Below are 21,036 nucleotides of genomic sequence, written 5' to 3'. Positions count from 1 at the left end.
TGGTCGGATGTCACAAGCACAGAGCCCATCATCTTGATGGTCGGCCCCAGCAGAGAAGTCAAGGATTGAATGAGCACAGGGACTATTCGATCTCTTCACTCCGCGAGGTGGTCCCTACAGGTCCAAGTTGTAGCACACTAGTGGGACAGCATGAGGAGGTTGTGTTGCTTCTCTCCATGCTCTGCCTGCCTGCCCATAAGCTGAGAACTCTCATCAGCCTTTTGGGGGAGCGTCATTGTCTTTATTCAAATATTGCAAATGACCATCCTGTTAATTGATTTGCTAACCCTGAAGGAAGCAGTTCTAGTTGAAAACTGTGGGTCAGGTGTTCATTTGCACGGAGGCCCCTTGTGACAGAATGTGAGTAGGCTTGGGCTGACATCACTCTGGGCACTTGGTAAGCGTATCCCATGGGACAAATTAGAGAGATAATTGGTTAGGGATGGAATGATTAATCAATGATCATGGTGGATCAGCTCATCAGGGGAGGACAGCTAAGAGAGAGATGGGAAGAAGAAGAGGGGAGAGAGGTAGGCTGGAGGGAAAGGCCAGAGAAACCCAGGATTGCAGAGAAGAGAGATCGCTTTTCCCCACTCACCCTGTGCTTGGGGAGAATGTAAGAACCATGAGCTGTGGGGAACGTGTTCTGTTATATTCACACTGTAAATAAGGCACTTGGTTTTGCATTTGCCATGCGTTCTGTGTGAGGACTGTTTGCATGCAGAATCCCGGGTGAGGAAATCTGGCCCGGTGATACCCCTTGGCGCCCGTCTGGCCTGTGTGTAACTGGGAACCTGGCTCTGTATGTTGTTGTAATTGCACTGGTTCTAATTGTTTTGAATCAGAATTAGCCCCCAGTGCTATTAAAGACAATCAAGGGTTTCCATGGGCACTTGCATGTTTTTTGCCACTAGATTCAAACAATTCACTTGGATGGTCCGGCAAGGCGCTGAGCACTCCAGCAGGGGACTAAGCGTGGGGCAATCTCCACCTTGTATGATTGAGTCCAAAGTATGAAGTTGCAGTTCAGAACCAGTCCTTCTAATCTATTAATAGAGCATCTGGAAGCTGCTGTACCACTTCTTCGCTCTCTTCACACAGCACTAGGCTTTATCTCAACAGATGTTACGGGCTTGACGCAGGAACGACAGACTGGGTTAAGTTTTCTGGCCTGTGTTACGCAGGACGTCAGACTAGATGATCGTAATAGTCCCTTCTGGACTTTAAATCTATGGGTCAGATGTAACCTCAGCAGATGGCTGTGTATTCCACATCTTGTTCTAACCGTTATTAGCTTTTAGGGGTTGGAGCTTTTAGTAACTTGATGCGCTTTCAAGGGCATTTATTCTGCACATCCAGAGTTTCCCCTTTAACACGGTTTGTACTGAGCCCACATCCTTCTGTACCCTCACCGTGTTGGGGAGCAATCAGAGCGACTGAGGTCTGAGAGCAGCTGGTGCTACTGAAAGCATGTGTCTGAGCCCTGCCTGGGGCAGCTCCGTTCTGTGACCTCCCACTGCTGAGTGGCTATTTGGAGAACTGAGTTCTACGAGCAGCTGATGCTGTCCTGTCCCTGTGAGTTTGAACTGTATCAGCCTTTTCCCTTCTGTGACCTCACCCTGAGGATTGTTAGCTGAGGAATGGAATTCCAAGAGCTAGCTCTTTTTCCTTTGAGTTTTGGTAGGGCCTACAGCAATGTCAAGTTGATAAAACTGAGAAGCTATTAATTATTACTGTTATTGTAGAGGCCTCGACCAGGTTAGGGCCCATTTTGGAAGGTGCTGTATAAACAAATCGTAAATTTAATCACGGTATTTCCAGCCCCAAGTGAGTCAGGCTCCAAAAACAACAAGACTAGCTTAAAAATCCTGAGATTTTTGTAAAAACATACATTTTGGGTGCTTTTTATTTGCCTTAGGTTTTGAACCTTTATGGTTCACCTAGATCACATTTTCAATCTCTTCTCCACATCTGCCTCTTTAGGTACCTAAATACATTGACTTCAGTAGGAGATGAGTTAGCCAAATGCTGAGTGCTTTTGAAAATCCACCCCTGAATTTCCTGGCTCTGTGTGGTCTGGTTTTCATTTACACTAAGGGTTTGTCTACACTGCCCCGCAGTTCGGACTACAGGGTGTGAATAGTAGCAAAGTGAAAAGTGCTGTGCTGTAACTCTCTCATGCGGAACTCTGTTAATGTGAACTAGGAATCTTTTGGTTTGCACCTGCAGCGGCCACACAGGGGAGTTACACTGCAGCACTTTGGTGCGCGCTGCTATTTGGACCCCGTTGTCCGAACTGCTGGCCAGTGTAGACATAGCCTTGAACACCTTTTCCAGTTCTCTAGCAACTTAAAGCATTCTTTTAATGAACGTAAATGCAATTCACCTTAGCCCTCAAAATTGTTGATAAATTTTGAAGTCTAGGTAATTGAAAATTGTATTTTTAATGAGCAGTTTGGTAAAAATGTAGAATTCAGAATTTTTCAACCCTAATTCATACCCACTTTAAGGGCCATCTGCTCTGCCATAATGGTGTGGAGGAGCCTTCATGTAAATGACCATCAGGGCCTCATGTGTTTTAACTCAAAGCCCTAACAGATTAAAATTCACATACGTCTGAACATTTTTTACCTAGTATTGTAACATGAAGTGACTATAGAATCATAGGACTGGAAGGGACCTCGAGAGGTCATCTAGTCCAGTCCCCTCACTCATGGCAGGACTAAGTATTACCTAGACCATCCCTGACAGGTGTTGGCCTAACCTGCTCTTAAAAATATCCAGTGATAGAGATTCCACCACCTCCCTAGGCAAATCTCCCTATGGCTGAATGAGATCAGAGGGGAAGAAATTCTTTGTTTATTTTTTAATTTGAAAAACACTTGGTGCATAGTCAGCTTCCAGGTCCCCCCTGTCAGTTAAATGTCCCCAGTTTTTTTCCATGGGTCCTTCTCCAGCAACAGGAGAGAGAAAAAACCCCTTTGTATCGATAAAAGTAAAAGGTGGTTGAGAAACCACAAAAATGAGTATGTGTAGTACCTGAAATTACTCAAATAAACGCTTTGGGGCAGGGACTGCCTCTTCATCATATGCAAGGTACAGCACCTAGCCTATTGGGGTCCTAATCCCTGACTCGGGCATTTAAGCACTACTGCAATTCAGATAATAAACTGGCTTTTTGCTCCCTGATGGATTTAAAATTATACAAGCAAAGAGGTTAGTTTAGAAATACGCTGAAGTCACTTTCTGGTTCCTGAGTCTTTCACCTTATCTGACTGCAGAGTTTTGTTTATAAAACATAGACTGGTGGGCCAGCAACCCTAGTATTTTATTCCCCCACCACTGGAGTCAATGTCAAAACTCCCATTGGCTTTATTTGGGACAAGAGCAGGTCCCAGAGTAGTTAGCCTGGTGAGAAAAGAGTAAAGAATTTTGTTTAAAATCCTATTGCAGGTCCAAGAGCTATTGATCTGGTAGAGAATGTTATTCAAATCTTTGCAGTGACCTAATTTTTCATTTAAACTGAGATAGCGAAAGGAGGGTTGACCTGAGTTCATAGGTTTCTCGGGTCTCAATTGCATCTTTTTATATACTTCTCACACAGTCCCTAGAGCTGGTGGATTCCATTGTTTGTAATTAGATTTGACAGCTCTAAAAGTAACAGTGCTAATATCTTTTTTTTTTAAGGCAGAAGTACCCTATCGGTTACATGAAATCCTAATGTCATTCATCCCATGGAAACAAAGAACCCTCTATCGTACAAATGTAGGAATCGGTACTAGTTCCCTTCAGTAATGCAACTTTGCTATTGTGAATCCAAGGTTTCTATGGAAACCTCTACAGCTCACTTTGTCTTGGGAGCTGCACTTAAAAAAAAAAAAAAGTTTGGAGGGGAACCATCAAATAAATGGGGGGGAGGGAGAAAAGAGGTTTCCACGTTGGTGAGAGCGAATATTTTTGGTAATGTTTAAGGGACTGACGAAGCGTCGTGTTCTTTCTGCATCTGTTCTCCATAGCAGCGTGCAAACCACTCTGAGGTAGCGCTCTCTGCTACTCTGAACAAAGAGGAGGTTCTGTAATACTTTTCCATTCAAAGGATTTTCACTTGTAATGCAGATGATTTTGTAAGGCAGTTAAAGCTTAGGGGAAGATAAGCAGGATTCTGATTTAATAAACGACATGCTGATTTTAAAAAATGGCAAAACTTCATTCCAGCTACCCGTTTTATTTTGACTGAAATATAACAGCTCCTTACCAAGCAAGGATAAAAATCCTCATCACATCTTGACGAGGGAATATGCTCTTATGTGTCCTTTTGAACATTTTGATTAAAATTAACAGCCACAGGATTAGTCCTGATCTCTTCTATGTTAGTGGATATCAATGTGTGTGTTGTAAAATCAATAGCCGATGTTATAACGTGATAACCACCATGTTTGGGATCAAAATGACACCCATTGTCTCTACTGCTGCTCTGTAGCAGCAACTAAATAAATAGTTAAAGAATTGGGGCCCGATCCTTAGTGGATGTAAAACAACATAACTCCAATTTCATTTAGACCAACTGAGGATCTGGCTGTTGATTATTTGTCGTTAACAAGTTAGTCCATAAAATGCCATCTGGCTAATTCAGATTCTACCACTTCTAATAGCTAATAGCTCCTATGTTTACTTTTTTTTAATTGCTAATCAAACGTTGCTGACAACGGAGTGCACTTTACAATTTGAGCCGTTCAAGCAGCCAGTCCTCTCTGAGGACATGGCCCTTTCATTATTCGCGCCTTCAAAAAAAAAAGTGAATTGCAAGCATTTCAACGCTGAAATTCATAGGAACAATAGTAATAAGGGCCTGATACTGCTGACTAATATTGTACCTAATATCTACATAGAAAATCTTCATGGAAAAACTGATCCTGTATGGAAATCTTATTCTCCTGCAGAGTTTGTAAGCCAAGCTTCCTGCAGACATTGAAGGCCAGAATCAGTCCGACTGGACAGAAACTCAGCAGGAGTCATTTATTCTGTGGTTTCAGGTTTATTTACAGGTTTTTCTGGTACAATCTGGCAAAGTCTCTGACCACCTTCTCTCCTTGAAGCTGCACAATCTGAAGACACTGTAATAAACAAACTAAACACCCGACATGCAGTTCAAACAGGGCAGCTGTTGTCTGAGTAGCTTCCAAGTAGCTTCCTCCACTTCTTCAGAGAAAGGAGCTCCTTTTTTAGTAAGACAGTGCTCGTATCTGTGTTCATCTGTCCCTGATTCATCCCCGCCAACATCCTCTAACAAAAAATACAGTAGATAGCTTATGCAAATTTGCAGTCTTTTATAACTCCATGAATTCAGGTACAAACCATTCAAAGCGCTTGCCTTCCCGACTATGTCTTGATAACCTAGTGAGAGACATCTTAGAAAAACCTTGGGTAGAGAGGTGTCGTGCTAGAGAGGTGGGAGATCTGAATTTGGATAGGATTAAATGTTTCTGTTATGCACAAAAGGAGTGAGGTCTGGGATTCCCCATCCCTTTCCAGTTGCTTGCAACTTGCTTTATTTTTTTCCTACCTGCCTTCACCGTTGTCACTCTTCTTGAATGAGTACAGACACTGGATCGGAGACTGAATTTTTATTATCTCCATGTGTCAAAAATTGTCATGTTAAATTTTTTTATGCCTATGTGTGTGCATGGGGGTGGGGTGAGTAGATACTTGTGTGTTAGTGAATCATTATGTACATTCATAAAACCATGCCTGTCATGTTTCCTTTGCAATCCCTGGTAGTTGTGATTGATTGTGAAAATCTCTCGGAAGGAAGATGTGATGTGAACGTTGCCTTGCACATAACAGCGCTGTAGCTGAGGAAAATTGAATCGTTTAAGATAGTTTTCACCTCATTGCCCTTTATCTTTGCCTTCCGTGGTGTTTTTTTTTTTTTTTAATTCCAGTATTAGTGCTGGAATCTGTTTAAATAGATTCTTAGGCCTTGTCTACACTACGAGAGTAGTTCGATTTTACTTAAATCGAATTTTTGGAATCGATATTGCAAAGTCGAACGTGTGTGTCCACACTAAGGACAGTAATTCGACTTTGTGAGTCCACACTAACGGGGAAAGCGTCGACATTGGAAGCTGTGCACTGTGGGCAGCTATCCCACAGTTCCCGGAGTCCCCGCTGCCCATTGGAATTCTGGGTGGAGCCGCAAATGCCTTCTGGGTAAAAAAAATGTGTCCAGGGTGCTTTTGGGTAACTGTCGTCATCCGTCCATCACTCCCGCCCTCCCTCCCTGAAAGCGCCGGCGGGAAATCAGTTCGCGCACTTTTCTAGTCAGTGACAGCGCGGACGCCACAGCACTGTGAGCATGGAGCACACTGCGACCATCGCTGCAGTTGTGGCCGCTCTCAACGCCTCGCAGCTTATCATACACCTTTCCCTGAGGCAGATGCAGATAAGACAGGCGAGGAGGATACGTCACCGCGGTGATGGCCTGAAGTCTGAGAGTAGCACAGACCTCTCAGAAAGCAGGGGACCCAGCGCCAAGGACATCACGGTCGCAATGGGTCATGTTGATGCCGTGGAACGGCGATTCTGGGCACGGGAAACAAGCACTGAGTGGTGGGACCGCATAGTGCTGCAGGTCTGGGATGAATCCCAGTGGCTGCGAAACTTTCGCATGCGGAAGGGAACTTTCCTGGAACTTTGTGAGTTGCTGTCCCCTGCCCTGAAGCGCAATGACACCCGGATGCGAGTAGCCCTGACTGTCCAGAAGCGAGTGGCCATAGCCCTCTGGAAGCTTGCAACGCCAGACAGCTACCGGTCAGTCGCGAACCAGTTTGGGGTGGGCAAATCTACTGTGGGGGTTGTTGTGATGCAAGTAGCCAAGGCAATCGTTGATGTACTGCTGCCAAAGGTAGTGACCCTGGGAAACGTGGAGGCGATCATAGATGGCTTCGCAGCGATGGGATTCCCAAACTGCGGTGGGGCCATAGATGGAACTCACATCCCTATCCTGGCACCGGACCACCAGGCCAGCCAGTACATTAACAGAAAGGGCTACTTTTCCATGGTGCTGCAAGCACTGGTGGACCACAGGGGACGTTTTACAAACATCTACGTCGGATGGCCGGGCAAGGTTCATGACGCTCGTGTTTTCAGGAACTCTGGTCTGTTTAGCTGCAGCAAGGTATTTACTTCCCGGACCACAAAATAACTGTTGGGGATGTGGAGATGCCTATAGTCATCCTCGGGGACCCAGCCTACCCGCTAATGCCCTGGCTCATGAAGCCCTATACTGGCGCCCTGGACAGTGAAAAAGAACTCTTCAACTACCGGCTGAGCAAGTGCAGGATGGTGGTGGAGTGTGCTTTTGGCCGTCTCAAGGGGAGATGGAGAAGCTTGCTGACTCGCTGTGATCTCAGCGAAACCAATATCCCCATTGTTATAGCAGCTTGCTGTGTGCTCCACAATCTCTGTGAGAGCAAGGGGGAGACCTTTATGGCGGGGTGGGAGGTTGAGGAAAATAGCCTGGCTTCTGATTACGCACAGCCAGACAGCCGGGCGATTAGAAGAGACCAGCGGGACGCGCTGTGCATCCGGGAGGCTTTGAAAGCTAGGTTCCTGAGTGAGCAGGGTAACCTGTGACTGTAAAGTTTGTGTACAGAGAAGCCGAACCTGCCCCCGTTTCTTTACCCAGTTAATGTTGACTATCCTCTCCAGTTACATACCCCCTTCTCCCCCCCTTCCAACACACGTTTCGAAATAAAATCAGTTCTACTTTGTTAATGAACACCGTTTTCTTTACTACTGTTTTCGCGGGAATTTTTTAAAACTGGGACGCGGATTGTGGTGCGGAGCGGGTGTAGTGTAGTGACGCAAAGAAAGCTTCTAAACTCAAGGATTGACAGGCTCCGCTGTGGTGGGCTGGTTCTTTCAACGGAGCCTGTCACCCCTCCTGATCGGGACTGTGTGTATGGGGGGGCTATGTGACTTTGTGGCAGGGGGAGGACGGTTACAGATCTCCTGCTGTGTGGCTCTGTGATCCTGCATAAGGACCGCCGCTTAAGATCTGTAACTGCCCTCCCCCGCCACAAAGTCACAGAGCAACCCACCCCCCACTACAGAACATGAAAACCACCTCCCAGACTGACCAGGGCAACTAGTCACTGCACTGTGTATGTGCCCTGCTGCTGTACCTGCCCCCGCCTATGTACCCTGCCAAAGGTGACTGTCCTGTCCAATTACCATCCCCCTTTCCCCCCCTCCTCCAAAAGAACATGATGGAAACATTAGTTAACAGAAACATATTTTTTATTATCAACTACACATGGAACTGGGAGGTGAAACTTGGACGGGGGCTTGTGTCAGGCGGGAAGGAAAGAACTTGTCAAATTTTGGGGAATGAGAGCCTTCTGCTACTAGAGCTCTCTGCAGGGGTGGAGTGAGAGTTTGCGTGGACTCTGCCGCCTCTCCTTCTGTGCACTTTGGGTGAGGGGGGTATGGGACTTGGTGGCGGGGGAGGGCGGTTAGAGATGGACTGCAGTGGGGCTCTGTCCTCCTGCCTCCGTTCCTGCAGAACATCCACAAGGCGCCGGAGCGTGTCCGTTTGCTCCCTCAGTAGTCCAAGCAGGGTTTGAGTCGCCTGCTGGTCTTCCTGCCGCCACCTCTCCTCCCGATCCATGTTTGCTTGCTGCATTTGGGACAAGTTCTCCCGCCACTGGGTCTGCTGTGCTGCCTGGGCTCGGGAGCAGGCCATAAGCTCTGAGAACATGTCCTCCCGTGTCCTCTTCTTCCTATGCCTAATCCTCGCTAGCCTCTGGGAGTGTGATGCCAGGCTAGGTTGTGAGACAGTCGCAGATGGGGCTGTGGGAATGGGAAAAAGGGAGTGAATTCCTCAGAAAGATAAATGTAGTTGTGAACAAAGAACATAGTCTTTCTCTGTGAACAAGACCATGCACAGCACCTATCACATGCGCACTCAGCACAAGGTCGAATTCTCGGCCTTCGCATTCAGTGCCTGGGGTCTTGCACAGCACATTTGAGAACCGTGTCAGGACAACGGAATTTCTGTTGCAGGCAGACATGGTAAGCCGTAGACTCGTGGCAGCTTAAAACTTTAATATTAGCAATGGCCTCATTTCACATTGAAATCAATGTCGGTCCCTGCTGCCAGCAATCCGGCAAGCAGGAACTCTGCTCCTGTCCCACACCCTCGCGGCTGTCCCCGGGAACGATCCCTTTCGGCTGCCCCTCTCCCGCCTCCACCGCGTGGCTGCAAACCAGCGGTTACAGTTCTGTAAAGGAACGGTAAAGCAGTCCCAACACTAACATTCCCCTACCTCATTCAAAGCAGGTCACCATGAGCGACATCACCCTCATGAGGATCTCTGACAGCGAGAAAGAGAGAATGCTCCGGGAAAGCCTCCAAAGACCAGGGCCGTATGCCGCCCTGCTGTGCAGAGCAATGATTCCCGAGTACTTGCTTGTCTCGTGGCGCGGCAACGTGTCGTACTACGGAGGACCCAATAAGGCCGCTCTCCCCAGGAACCTAATGCAACGGATTTCCAATTACCTCCAGGAGAGCTTCCTCGAGATGTCACAGGAGGATTTCTGCTCCATCCCCGGACATATAGACCGCATTTTACTCTAGCTGCTGTAGCAGTGACTAAACAGTAGAGCGGCTTGGGCAGGACAATCATGCAAAACTGGACATTGCTAGATTTTTTTTTCAATAGTTGCACTGCCCATGACTGAACCGTTAAGCGCCTAGGGCAAACTAATCATGAGAAACCCATTTTTTTAATTGTTAATATTCCTGTTCTGTTAAAAATAAATGTTTAGATGTTTACAACACTTACTGGCTGATCCTTCCCCAGATTCTGTGTCCGGGGTAACGGCTGGGGACGGTTGGTAGGGGATCTCTGTAAGGGTGATGAAGAGATCCTGGCTGTCGGGGAAACCAGCGTTGTGAGTGCTGTCGACTGCCTCGTCCACCTCTTCTCCTTCCTCATCTTCCCCGTCCGCTAACATGTCCGAGGATCCGGCCGTGGACAATATCCCATCCTCAGAGTCCACGGTCACTGGTGGGGTAGTGGTGGCGGCCGCACCTAGGATGGAATGCAGTGCCTCGTAGAAACGGGATGTCTGGGGATGGGATCCGGAGCGTCCGTTTGCCTCTTTGGTCTTCTGGTAGCCTTGTCTCAGCTCCTTGATTTTCACGCGGCACTGCGTTGCATCCCGGCTGTATCCTCTCTCTGACATGTCTTTAGAGATCTTCTCGTAGATCTTTGCATTCCGTTTCTTGGAGCGCAGCTCGGAAAGCACGGACTCATCACCCCACACAGCGATGAGATCCAAGACTTCCCGATCAGTCCATGCTGGGGCCCTCTTTCTATTCTGAGATTGCACGGCCATCACTGCTGGAGAGCTCTGCATCATTGCCAGTGCTGCTGAGCTCGCCACAATGTCCAGACAGGAAATGAGATTCAAACTGGCCAGACAGGAAAAGGAATTCAAATTCAAATTTTCCCGGGGCTTTTCCTGTGTGGCTGTTCAGAGCATCCGAGCTCGTACTGCTGTCCAGAGCGTCAACAGAGTGGTGCACTGTGGGATAGCTCCCGGAGCTATTAGCGTCGATTTCCATCCACACCTAGCCTAATTCGACATGGTCATGTCGAATTTAGCGCTACTCCCCTCGTCGGGGAGGAGTACAGAAGTCGAATTAAAGAGACCTCTATATCGAACTAAATACCTTCGCGGTGTGGACGGGTGCAGGGTTAATTCGATGTAACGGCGCTAACTTCGACATAAACGCCTAGTGTAGACCAGGCCTTAGTAAATTCTTTGAGGCAGACAGTGTGTCTTAGTATGTATTTGTACAGTGCCGAGCGCAAAGGGGGAGGGAGGGGAGATCTTGATTGGGGCATCTGGGTGCTCCCACAAAATAAAATAATAATAATAAAATACCCATTGCATCGTCTCCCTACGGGTCACAGACGTCAGTCCACATAAAAGGACTGATTCTGCCATTTGAGGCATTCACATGGCTTCATCTGTGGCCCAGAGGGGGTGTAGACAAAATGTACAGCCAAGTGTGCTTTGTCCTGTGATTGCTGGAGACAGTGGGTGATACCTGGCAGGATGTTTGCCGCAGATTGCTTTTAGTAAGGTCCTGTTGAATAACTATGTAATTGCACCAGCTCACAGTTTCCCTTCAGCCTGTGTGTGCTAATGGGCCTGTCTTTGCCAATTATGGGTATGTTGTAGCATGGGGCAGTGAACAATCTGTGTTTGCTAGCTACTTCCCCTGCTTCCATTCACCTGATGTCTGGTATGACAGAAAGACTCTCCTGTTTCACAGGGTTGAACTGTCTATACAGTTTATTTCAGGGTTGGAAGGGACCTCAGGAGATCATCTAGTCCAACCCCCTGCTCAAAGCAGGACCAATCCCCAATTAAATCATCCAACAGATTTTTGCCCCATATCCCTAAATGGCCCCCTCAAGGATTGAACTCACAGCCCTGGGTTTAGCAGGCCAATGCTCAAACCACTGAGCTATCCTTCCCCCCTTTGTCATAGGGTCTCTTTTCCTACACTGTGGGCTTGTCTTCATTGCAACAGTTAGCGTCAGTTAGTACGCAGGAGGTATTCTGGAGTGAGAGCAGAGCCATCACGCTGCAAAACATCCCATGGGCTCGTCTTACTTGCAGGGATAGCTTGCGCTATAACTTGAGTTTTGTCACAGCCCGACTCCTGTCCACACACACAAATCTTTAGCTCCAGTTAAGTGGTGCTTTGAACTCCAGCAATGAAGACAAGCCCATAGAGGACTCGGGGCATGGCAGCATGGGCTTGGGATTCGGGGTATATAATATACGTGAGCGGCCAGCCTGTACTGCCGCCTCTGCAGCTGTGATGTCACGGCTATTGTTATTCAACTAGATAGATCAAAACTAGCTCAGGGATGTCTATGCATACTGCAGTCACACCTCTGATTGCAGTGTAGACGTACTCTCTGCGGTATTGCTGATACTACCTCTTTCATGGAAAGACTAATACTAAGACGTCCTCTGTACTTTTATACTGGCTCACACCCTAGTTTGATGATAACTTTGGCAGGACTTACAACAATGTAAGAACGGCCATACTGGGTGAGACCAATGGTCCATCTAGCCTAGTATCCTGTCTTCCGACAGTGGCCAGTGCCAGGTGCCCCAGAGGGAATGAACAGAACAGGTAATCATCAAGCGATCCATCCCCTTTCCCATTCCCAGCTTCTGGCTTATGACACATTATAACATTGCATTTTTACACTCTCTGAAATGTGTTATTACCAATGCTAAACTGCTGTTTTGGTCAGAAAAGTGACTATGTGAAAATGGCAGTTTTTCACCTGACAGCTCTGCTCCCTGGGTGTATTTAGTCTTTGCTGCTTACGTTAGTCACATTAGGATGTAGCTTTTTACTCCTCTTACACGGCAGAGGTAATCCAGCTATGGGAGAGTGAGCTGGATTGTTTTTGATGTAATCATCTACAGAATTGTTAATTAAATTCCAACTGCAGAACTTTATTAATTATAATGATGTGAAAGCCAAGAAGAACATAGCTTGATTTTTGGACTCCTGGTTGAATGTGTAGGGCTGCTGGTTAGCAAAAACGACAGCTTTTTATTTGTTAGCTGAACAAACTCAATCTGGAGTTATTGAGCGATACGACACATTTGGAAGGCCATTTCTACAACTGCTTTTCAGCATATAACTGAAAGCTATTCCAGCAACCTAACAGGCTGACAATCTTTAAATGCTTTTTAATCCAATTAACACATGTAGCGTTAACACAGCATTTCATTAAATGAAAGTAATTTGCCTTTATTTGACTAACAAAACCACATTTGCAATACTAATCATCACATTATCCATCTCTATTACATGCCTCTTTAGATGGTGGTAGTAATTGTCTGCTCACCTTGAAAATACATTGGCTAATCCCGCAAAATACCTTATTTACTGACAACAAATCGAATGATTTAAGCAAGTGAGAGGTGTGGGTTTTATTTTGTCTTGTTTGCACTCTAGTTAGTCGATAGTTTTCCATGACACTTGTTATGTTATTGGAGAGAATCAGTAAGTCTGTATTATACTGTAATAAAGGGTACGTCCACACTACCTGCCGGAGCGATTGATCTATCGGGGATCGATTTATCGTGTCTCATCTAGACGCAATAAATCGATCCCCACCGCGCTCCCTGTCGACTCTGGAACTCCACCAGGGTGAGAGGCGGAAGCGGAGTCGACGGGGGAGCCGTGGCCGTCAATCCCGTGCTGTGAGGACGGGAGGTAAGTTGAAATAAGATATGTCAACTTCAGCTACGCTATTCTTACATCGACACCCCGCCCCCCCGCCCCGTGTAGACTTGCATCCAGGGCTGGTAGAGGCGAACTGCAAACCGTTGATATATGTACATTCAATACACTAGGCCTGATACCTCCCCTCCTGCTGTAAGGAAGGAGGGAAGCAAAAGCAAGTGCAACATGGATATAGGTGAGGAAGCAGTGGCTCCACTCCATTGGCTGCAGGCTTGTGACCGAGGTAGCTACAAGACAATCTAACCTCTTTCAATTGTACTGCAATTAGTGTCGTTAGTGGCTTGCAACACCAGCATTTGATTGGCCAAAATGCATTAATACTGAACAGATTTTAATCTATTTCTTTTCAGTTTCAATATTAAGGATACAGATTCCTAAAGAATCCACAACCCAAAGCAGTCTGACCGAGCAAAGAGACTAGGGGCCAAATTCTGATCCCTGTTATGCTGCTGTAAGCCCTCTGTTTTCAATGAAGTCATTCTAGGTTTACATCAAGAGTAACTGAGATCAGAAAGTGGGCCTGTGTTTTCTCGTGATGGACAGTTAAAATGCATGTGATTTGGTATTTCTTTCCGTCACCTTATTTGAAATAATTATGTCTCTGCATGAAGTTTCTTCATGGTTGACTTCTACCAACAGATGCTCTCTTCTAAGCTAATTAGACCATGGAGTTTGCCTGAATCCTACAGCATTACTGCAGAGTAAACATTCATATTCTTCATTCAGAGCAATAATAACTTTGCCTTTGAGTCTGCTGCAGGGGAAAAGCTATTATTTGAAATGAATACAGAACATCCAATGGAATCTTCTCTCATACAGGCAAATACATCTAAATATAGAGCAGCTGTTATCTCTGCAGAGTATGTTTACTGGACTCTGCAACTGGGGTTTGGTTTTGAAAGACACACCAACCCCACACAAACTAGCATGCAAGCTTTGATTAGGAACAGTAGGAGTAGGAGCTGGAACTCTTACCAGAGTTATTGGCCCTGAAACAGGACTTATTTCCAGCAATTTATTTATGCACTGGAATGCTACTGAAGTGAAGATATAAGCAGCTGGTAGTGTCTTAGCCCTTAAAAAGAGGGCACACATGTTCAAATGTGATTTGCTGGCCTGCTGGGTGACCTTGGTCAAGGCACGTACCGCCTTGTGCCTCAGTTTCCCCATCTGTAAAATGGGGATAATGATCCTGCTTTCCTTTGTAAAGCACTTTGAGCTCTATGGATAAAAAGTGCTGTATAAGAGCTAGGTATTATCAGTGATTACAAAAATGAAAGAAATAATAATATTTAGTCCTCATAATACTTCTAAGTGTCAGGTAATGTTAAGTGCATTTACCTTTTTCCTGGCGAGTAGCTTGGCAGTCACCAGCATATGTGACACACTCACTTGATGAATAATGTAGTGTTGACACCATGCAACCTCCAAGCTGCTCTTCCCCAGCTATGTGTTTCATATTATGGCCGTGCGGGGTGAGGTTGTAGTGTCAATAAGTGTGTCGCACCAGTAAGGCACAGTGAAAATCCTTGCATTCAGAGTTCTTTGCTATTTTTCAGCATAGTTTCCTCTGAGAACTAACAAAGCTCCTGGTAGAGCTAGTGTCATACAGAAAGAGTCTTGCTCACCTTGGGGACATGGAGAAATATTTTAGGTAAAAAGGAATTTGGTTCTGATCCACGAATAATAAATTCAGGGCAAAGTTCAGAGGTGAGATCAAGGATGTCTGCAGTGACATAATTTGCACCTTTTTCGTGCCTTCTCAACATGTAAATGACACCATCTGACACACCTTAGATCATCCTGCATTTATCTAGAGCTAGTTGAAAAATAGGAATTTTTGTCCCATGGGAAAGGTCAATATTTTGACATTTATTTTCGCTCTGAATCAGTCAAAATTTTTCATGGGACAGAAACTTCTGAAAAATGTTGGCCTGGAAATGTTGAAGCATTTTGCTTCAACTTGGTTCAACAATTATCCCCCGGAACTGCCATGGTGTCTCATGGTAGAGTTGAAAGGATTCGATTTGTAGTGGTAAATATTGGCAAATGTCAATTTCACCATATATACACGATCCAACAAAATATTTCCATCCATGATGATTGAAATTTAATGATAGGCAACGTAAGAAAAGTTCTGCTTGAGAACTTACTAAAGTCAAAATCCAGAGATTTAGGCTTATTACAAATGGACTAGTGAATGAATAGTGAAAACAGGTATGATTTGTTGATTTAAGGGTTTTTACTTTTATTATTGTGACACAATGTTGACAATTTATGTTTTAATGGTTTATAAGGCTTTAATTTTTTGAATCTCAGCGTCTATTGTCATTAAATAACTCTGACCCACTGCCCCCAATTTCGCACAATTGTAAAAATTCAAATCACTATAATTCTAAAAAACGCTTACAACCTATCATTTTGCTGAACTGTGAACATTTACATTGATAAAAATCTAAAAAAAAAATGCTTAAAATAAACATTGATAGTATCCATCAAAATTGTTATTTAAAAAAAACAACAACCAAGTTCTGCCATGTCTGTTCATGGGAATTGTAGTTCAAGTACTTCATGCCTCATTCTCACTGGGCCATACTGCTTTTCCCATGATACACCATGGTTATGTGACTCCCATCATGCATCACCTTGGTTCAACCAGAGGAGAGACCTATGTGAGCTTGGGCAAGGCACTTTGGCCCAGATTCACAAAGGTATTTAGATCCCCAGCTCCCAGGGGCTAAGTACACTAAGTGAACTAAGTACAATAGCTAGATATGAAAAACAAACATGACCTCAAGGAAATGTCCTTTCTGCCAGAGGAAGAACTAGTTCGAAAGTATATAGGCAGGTACATGAGCAGATCTTTTATTGCTCCAGAGGGAGATGGGGCCAAGCAGCCATCTGTTCATCAGGACAGCCCAGGGGATGATGCTATAGTTTATAGTGCTGTTAGTGCTATCCTACCATTGGAGCTGTGACATTTCCCCAACCCAGCAGAATACACAGGTGATGGTTCCTGTCACTTGTGGAGAGGAAACTGCCTCTATTGTACATCCACCCATGATAGCTGTGGGTGTCCACTTTGAAAATGATTGCTTCACGCTTGGTTTGAATTGTTGTTCTCCCTCCTGTGTGTTCAGATCGGAGGGATGGTGTTTTCTGAGGGTGCAGATTACCGTCTACATTTATTTCACTGTGGCTCAAGCATCCACACCCCAATCACATCGTTAATGCCGTCTCTTAATACATCTCTGTATTATGTTTATTCCCCTGTCCAGACCAAAATGGTGTTAGGAGAGGTCTGACTCAGAAACAAGACCCAGCTGTTCCTAATCATGATGAGTTTTGTGTATTCCAGGAGTGTATTATGCTGAGAAGCCCATGGCAATAAATCCTTTTGACTTTAAACATTTCTAGCACCTGCCATTCTTCTCCCCATCCCATTCTGAGGGTTTTCCCTTTTCAAATACAAAACGTTGTGTAAAAAATGCTTTGTGATCTGTATTGCTGCACATCTGCTTAATCCAGAATAGAACATTTTCCTCTTTAACACTGTATGGCATATGATGCTGAGCTTAGAATTTGTTCGGTATCTCCGAGGCATCTTCGTGAGATATAATGTTATGGTTGCTATGGCTCTGAATTACACAGTAAATATACACAGATCTATAAATGGCCAGAGGACAGATTAAGCAAACTAACATAACATAAAGCAGTAGCAAAACCCCATGGCACGGGATCCCATATTCCTGTCTGTTGCAAGATTACCAACCTACAGAAGGACTCATCTGTTTTTATTACCTTACTTTGCCATAAATTGTTTCCAATATCCTGATTAAATGTTTCTTTTTTCTCCTTTCCCAGCTCTCCATGAATTCCCCAGTGACATCTTTACAAATGAGGACAGAAGACATGGAGCTGTAGTCCTGCATGTCTTCTGTGTAAGTGTTTTGACTTCATTTGCACTTTTTTTAAAACTGGAAGTAAAATATTATCAGACAAGCTGATGTCATTTCTTATTCATCTGGTTTTCTGTTGTTGCAGTTTCTTCCCATGGATATATGCTTATGCACAGAATTCTCAAGAGCCATTCTCAACCTCGTTTGAGAATGGCGAGTTACAAATAATTTTGATTCTTTAATATTACAGCTTTTCCTTTATATACGTTATTATGCTTTTAAAGGCCCCGATCCAGCATGTAAGCACATGCTGAAATTTGCACAAGAATAATCTCATTTAAAATCAATGGGACTGTTCATGTGTTTAAAGTTAAACATTTTATGTGGAAATCATTGGGAGATAAGATAATCTATACAGCTTCAGGATCCCACTTTTATGGGCTGCTTTTTGGCATAGGATCTGCCTTTAATGTTCTCTGTCCACTTGCCGTCTGTTTGACTTTTGATAGCTCTTCGTTGTGGTGTTATTATGCAGTAGGCCAAAAAAAACCCATTTTTTAAAATGAAAAATCAGTTACAGTCTTCCATGAGAAACGAACAAGTAGAAGTGGTTTCAAGGGAAGGTACAATTGTAAGGCTGAAGTGCCAGGCAAGCTTGAGGAAATCTGAACACACAATGTTAAATCTCGGAGCTTTTTGTGGCAGGGACCACGTCTGTACAATATGCCGCCGAGTCTTGGCCAGTGTGTGGTACATTACGGGAGCAGGGCCTGGCCCAGGATTCAAACTTCTGTGGGCCTGAGGCACTCAGAATGAGCATCCTTTGAGCAAAGGAAGTTTGTAAGAAACTGGTAAGTGTGTGGTACAGGTCCCCCTTGGTGCCAGATCCCCAGAGGGTATAAATCTGTTACAGGCCCAGCTGGAAAGCCTGCACTTAAGCAATAGTAGCATCTTATGCTTTTAGCTCTGAAATTCCCTGGTTCAATCCCAGGTGTATCACCCAAGATGGTGGCCATTACATCAGGATACTCCCAATGCCTCACTAATTGCAATGTCACTGCCAGGCCTCTATAACTTTATCTTTTAGAAGTAATTTGATGTATTTTTGTAGTATTATGAGGTACTCGGGTACTTCAGAGATGAGCACCATAGAAGTATCTATAAATAACAACAAATAAATGTAGTGCCCCACATTCTGCGGCATCATAAATACAATATTCTCTCTCCAGTACTGCCGAAAGCATTGCAAAGTCAGAGTCAGGCCTGAAAAATCATGAGATTTCAGAGGTAACACTATGATGGGATGTGTACCCCCACACAGGCCCTGAAAGGGAAATGAGGGCCTCAGAGGCCAATTACATTATCTGGTTGTACCCGGAGAATGGACAAGGCTTAATTAGGGCTGAAGCCCAACTCAAGAGGAGCTGGGGAGTGATTATAAAGGCAGGACGTTTAGAGCGGAAGAGGGCTGCAGGGAGAGAGTCTGGAGTCACTCTGGGATTAGAGAGGAGGAAGTCCAGAGGGAGAGCGACCTCTGGATCCTCCCCTGAGTAGACGAGGCTGGCAACTGGCCAGGAGTTGCATAGAACAGCCTCACTAGTGGGGAGCCCTGGCAAAACTGGAGTCCCCGGGAAGGAGCCCTGAGAGGCATTTACTTGAGAGGGATGTAAGGTCAGGCTGGGAGTTTGCTAGGGGATTCCAGGAGAAGGCCCTGAGAGAAGGGAGGACTTAGAGTGCTTGTGGGGAGTAGGCGTCCGGAAGGTTGCACAGGAAGAACCCCAAGGAAGCAGCCACAAGGACTTGGCCTAAGCAAATCTTGGCTGCTGGGTTTAGGGTCCCTAGGCTGGAACATAGTGTAGCGGGAGGGCCCAACTTCCCCCACCCAGCCACTGCTATGGTGGCATGAGGGACATGGACAACGGAGAGCCCTGAGAACAGGAAGTGAGGCCCACGAGGCCCAGAGTCAAGGCCAAAGATGTGATACAGGGTCTTGGACTGAAAGGGTGGACTAAATCATATCCTGGCCAGAGGGCTGAGTCACAGGAAGAGACAGCCACTGGAGGACCAGAGTGGCTGTCAGCAGGAGGCACTAAATGGAGCAAAAGCTACCATGCCACACCTGGCCACAAGAAGGTGTTCCCCAGAAGTGAGTCCATTCCTTACCAGCACATTTTGGATTTTTTTTATTTGCCTTCTGGTTTTGGAGCCTTTGGGTTCTAGTTTTCAAGCTTTTACCCACTACCATGTGGGCTAGAAATTTTATTTAAATGAAAGCTGAGTGTCTTGTATAATCACATGACTCCAAGAGCTGGGGCTTTAAGAAAAATGCCTAATATTATCAGGCTCAGGATACAATCTTGAAAGTTGGCAACACCGTCTCTCAAATACTTCTAGTAAGAAAGAGCATGTGCCACAATTTGCAAGACTGAGATTTTTGAAAATTGTCACAAAAGCACAGTTATCATGGGAGATCCCCTGCAATCACAATTGAAAGCCCAGATTTCGCAAAGTACTTAAGCACGTGCCTAGTTTTAACAGGTGAATAGTCCCATTGTAGTCAATGGAATTGCTCATGTACTTAAAATTAGACGTGCTTAAGTGCCTTTTTTTATTGGTGCTTTGAAGTACTAAAGTAGTAATTATTGTACTCCAGGAACTGGGTAAAAATAATGAGTGTTTTGAAACTGGAATTGTGTGATGTAAACTCTGGTCTGCCAATCCATTATTCTATGCATCCAGGACCTTATGCTCAACAGCTGCTGTAATCTCAAAGAAATAGAAGTGCACTTCTCCCTCCAGAGCCTCTTATTAACTTCTGTACTGTAGATGAAAGACCATTCTTTTCCTTTTAATGTCTTCATAATTGATATAGAAGTGCCAAATCGTCCATACTTCTCATGGGTGAGAGGCATTTTCAAACAGCCAAGAAAATACCTGCTTCTGATGAATATTTAAAAACATTTTATATCTTTAGTCGGCTTAAATGAACAGTCACTGTTAGAAATGTGTGATTCATGATTTCCTTTCCCTTTCAAATTACAATGTATCACATTCTGTCATCATGCAAATACTCTGTGTTATGATTTTTTAAGAGCTAAGTGACTCCAATTATAAATTTGTTGTATAGCGTCAGTATTAGAAAGCTGAATATTTCCAAGGATTGGTGGCAAAATATTTGACTGTGGGATGTTCTGGACTGTGTATCCTAAACCAGGGTTAGAGAAAGAGCTCATTTAGTGGCTTAGATTACAATTTTTACACCTGGGTGCCCAAAGAAAGGTGCTTAAATAAGGGTTCAGATTTTCAAAGGTGCTGAGTACCCAGTTGTTCCTGTTGATTACATAATGATTTTTGAGTGGTCAGTGCTTCTGATCATCAAGCTGTTTACTTTAAGGTGCCTAAATATGGATTTAGGAGCCTAATTTGAGGCATTTGGTTTGAATGTATCTACTCTTTGAGCAGCCTGAATTTTTTTAGGGTATTTTGGTCATGTGCAAATATTCTAGGAAAAGAAATAGATGATCGAAAAAATCCCACTTCTCAGAAAGTTTTGCATGTGCCAGAGCAGGAAAAAGAATCCTGATGTTTGAGGAGGCCTAACTCTCACGCGACAATAGCTCTCCAACAGATGACACCAAATCTTTGTACTTGGGCCAAATGTAAAATCAGGCTGATCCTACTTGCACTGACCTTTTGTAAACTGCTTTGAGATCTGCCAACAACTCTGTAAGCAGGTGTAACCGAGGGCCGGACAGGTGCAATGTCTTTGCTGGGAGTCAG

General features: G+C 44.8%; 1 protein-coding gene across 2 annotated transcripts in view; it reads left to right on the top strand.

The window, feature by feature from the left end:
• The window catches only part of SLC24A3 (solute carrier family 24 member 3), a 346,242-nt gene that overhangs the window by 202,013 nt on the left and 123,193 nt on the right, over window positions 1–21,036 (top strand). For both annotated transcript variants that reach the window (XM_054024007.1, XM_054024006.1), the window contains exon 3: window positions 17,222–17,298. In XM_054024007.1, coding sequence (XP_053879982.1) covers window positions 17,222–17,298 — 77 coding nt within the window. The remainder of the gene's footprint in view (window positions 1–17,221; window positions 17,299–21,036) is intronic.

The sequence above is a fragment of the Malaclemys terrapin genome, chromosome 3 (genome assembly GCF_027887155.1).
Source record: "Malaclemys terrapin pileata isolate rMalTer1 chromosome 3, rMalTer1.hap1, whole genome shotgun sequence".
Lineage (NCBI taxonomy): Eukaryota > Metazoa > Chordata > Testudines > Emydidae > Malaclemys > Malaclemys terrapin.
This window is presented reverse-complemented; position numbering and strand designations above follow the sequence as displayed.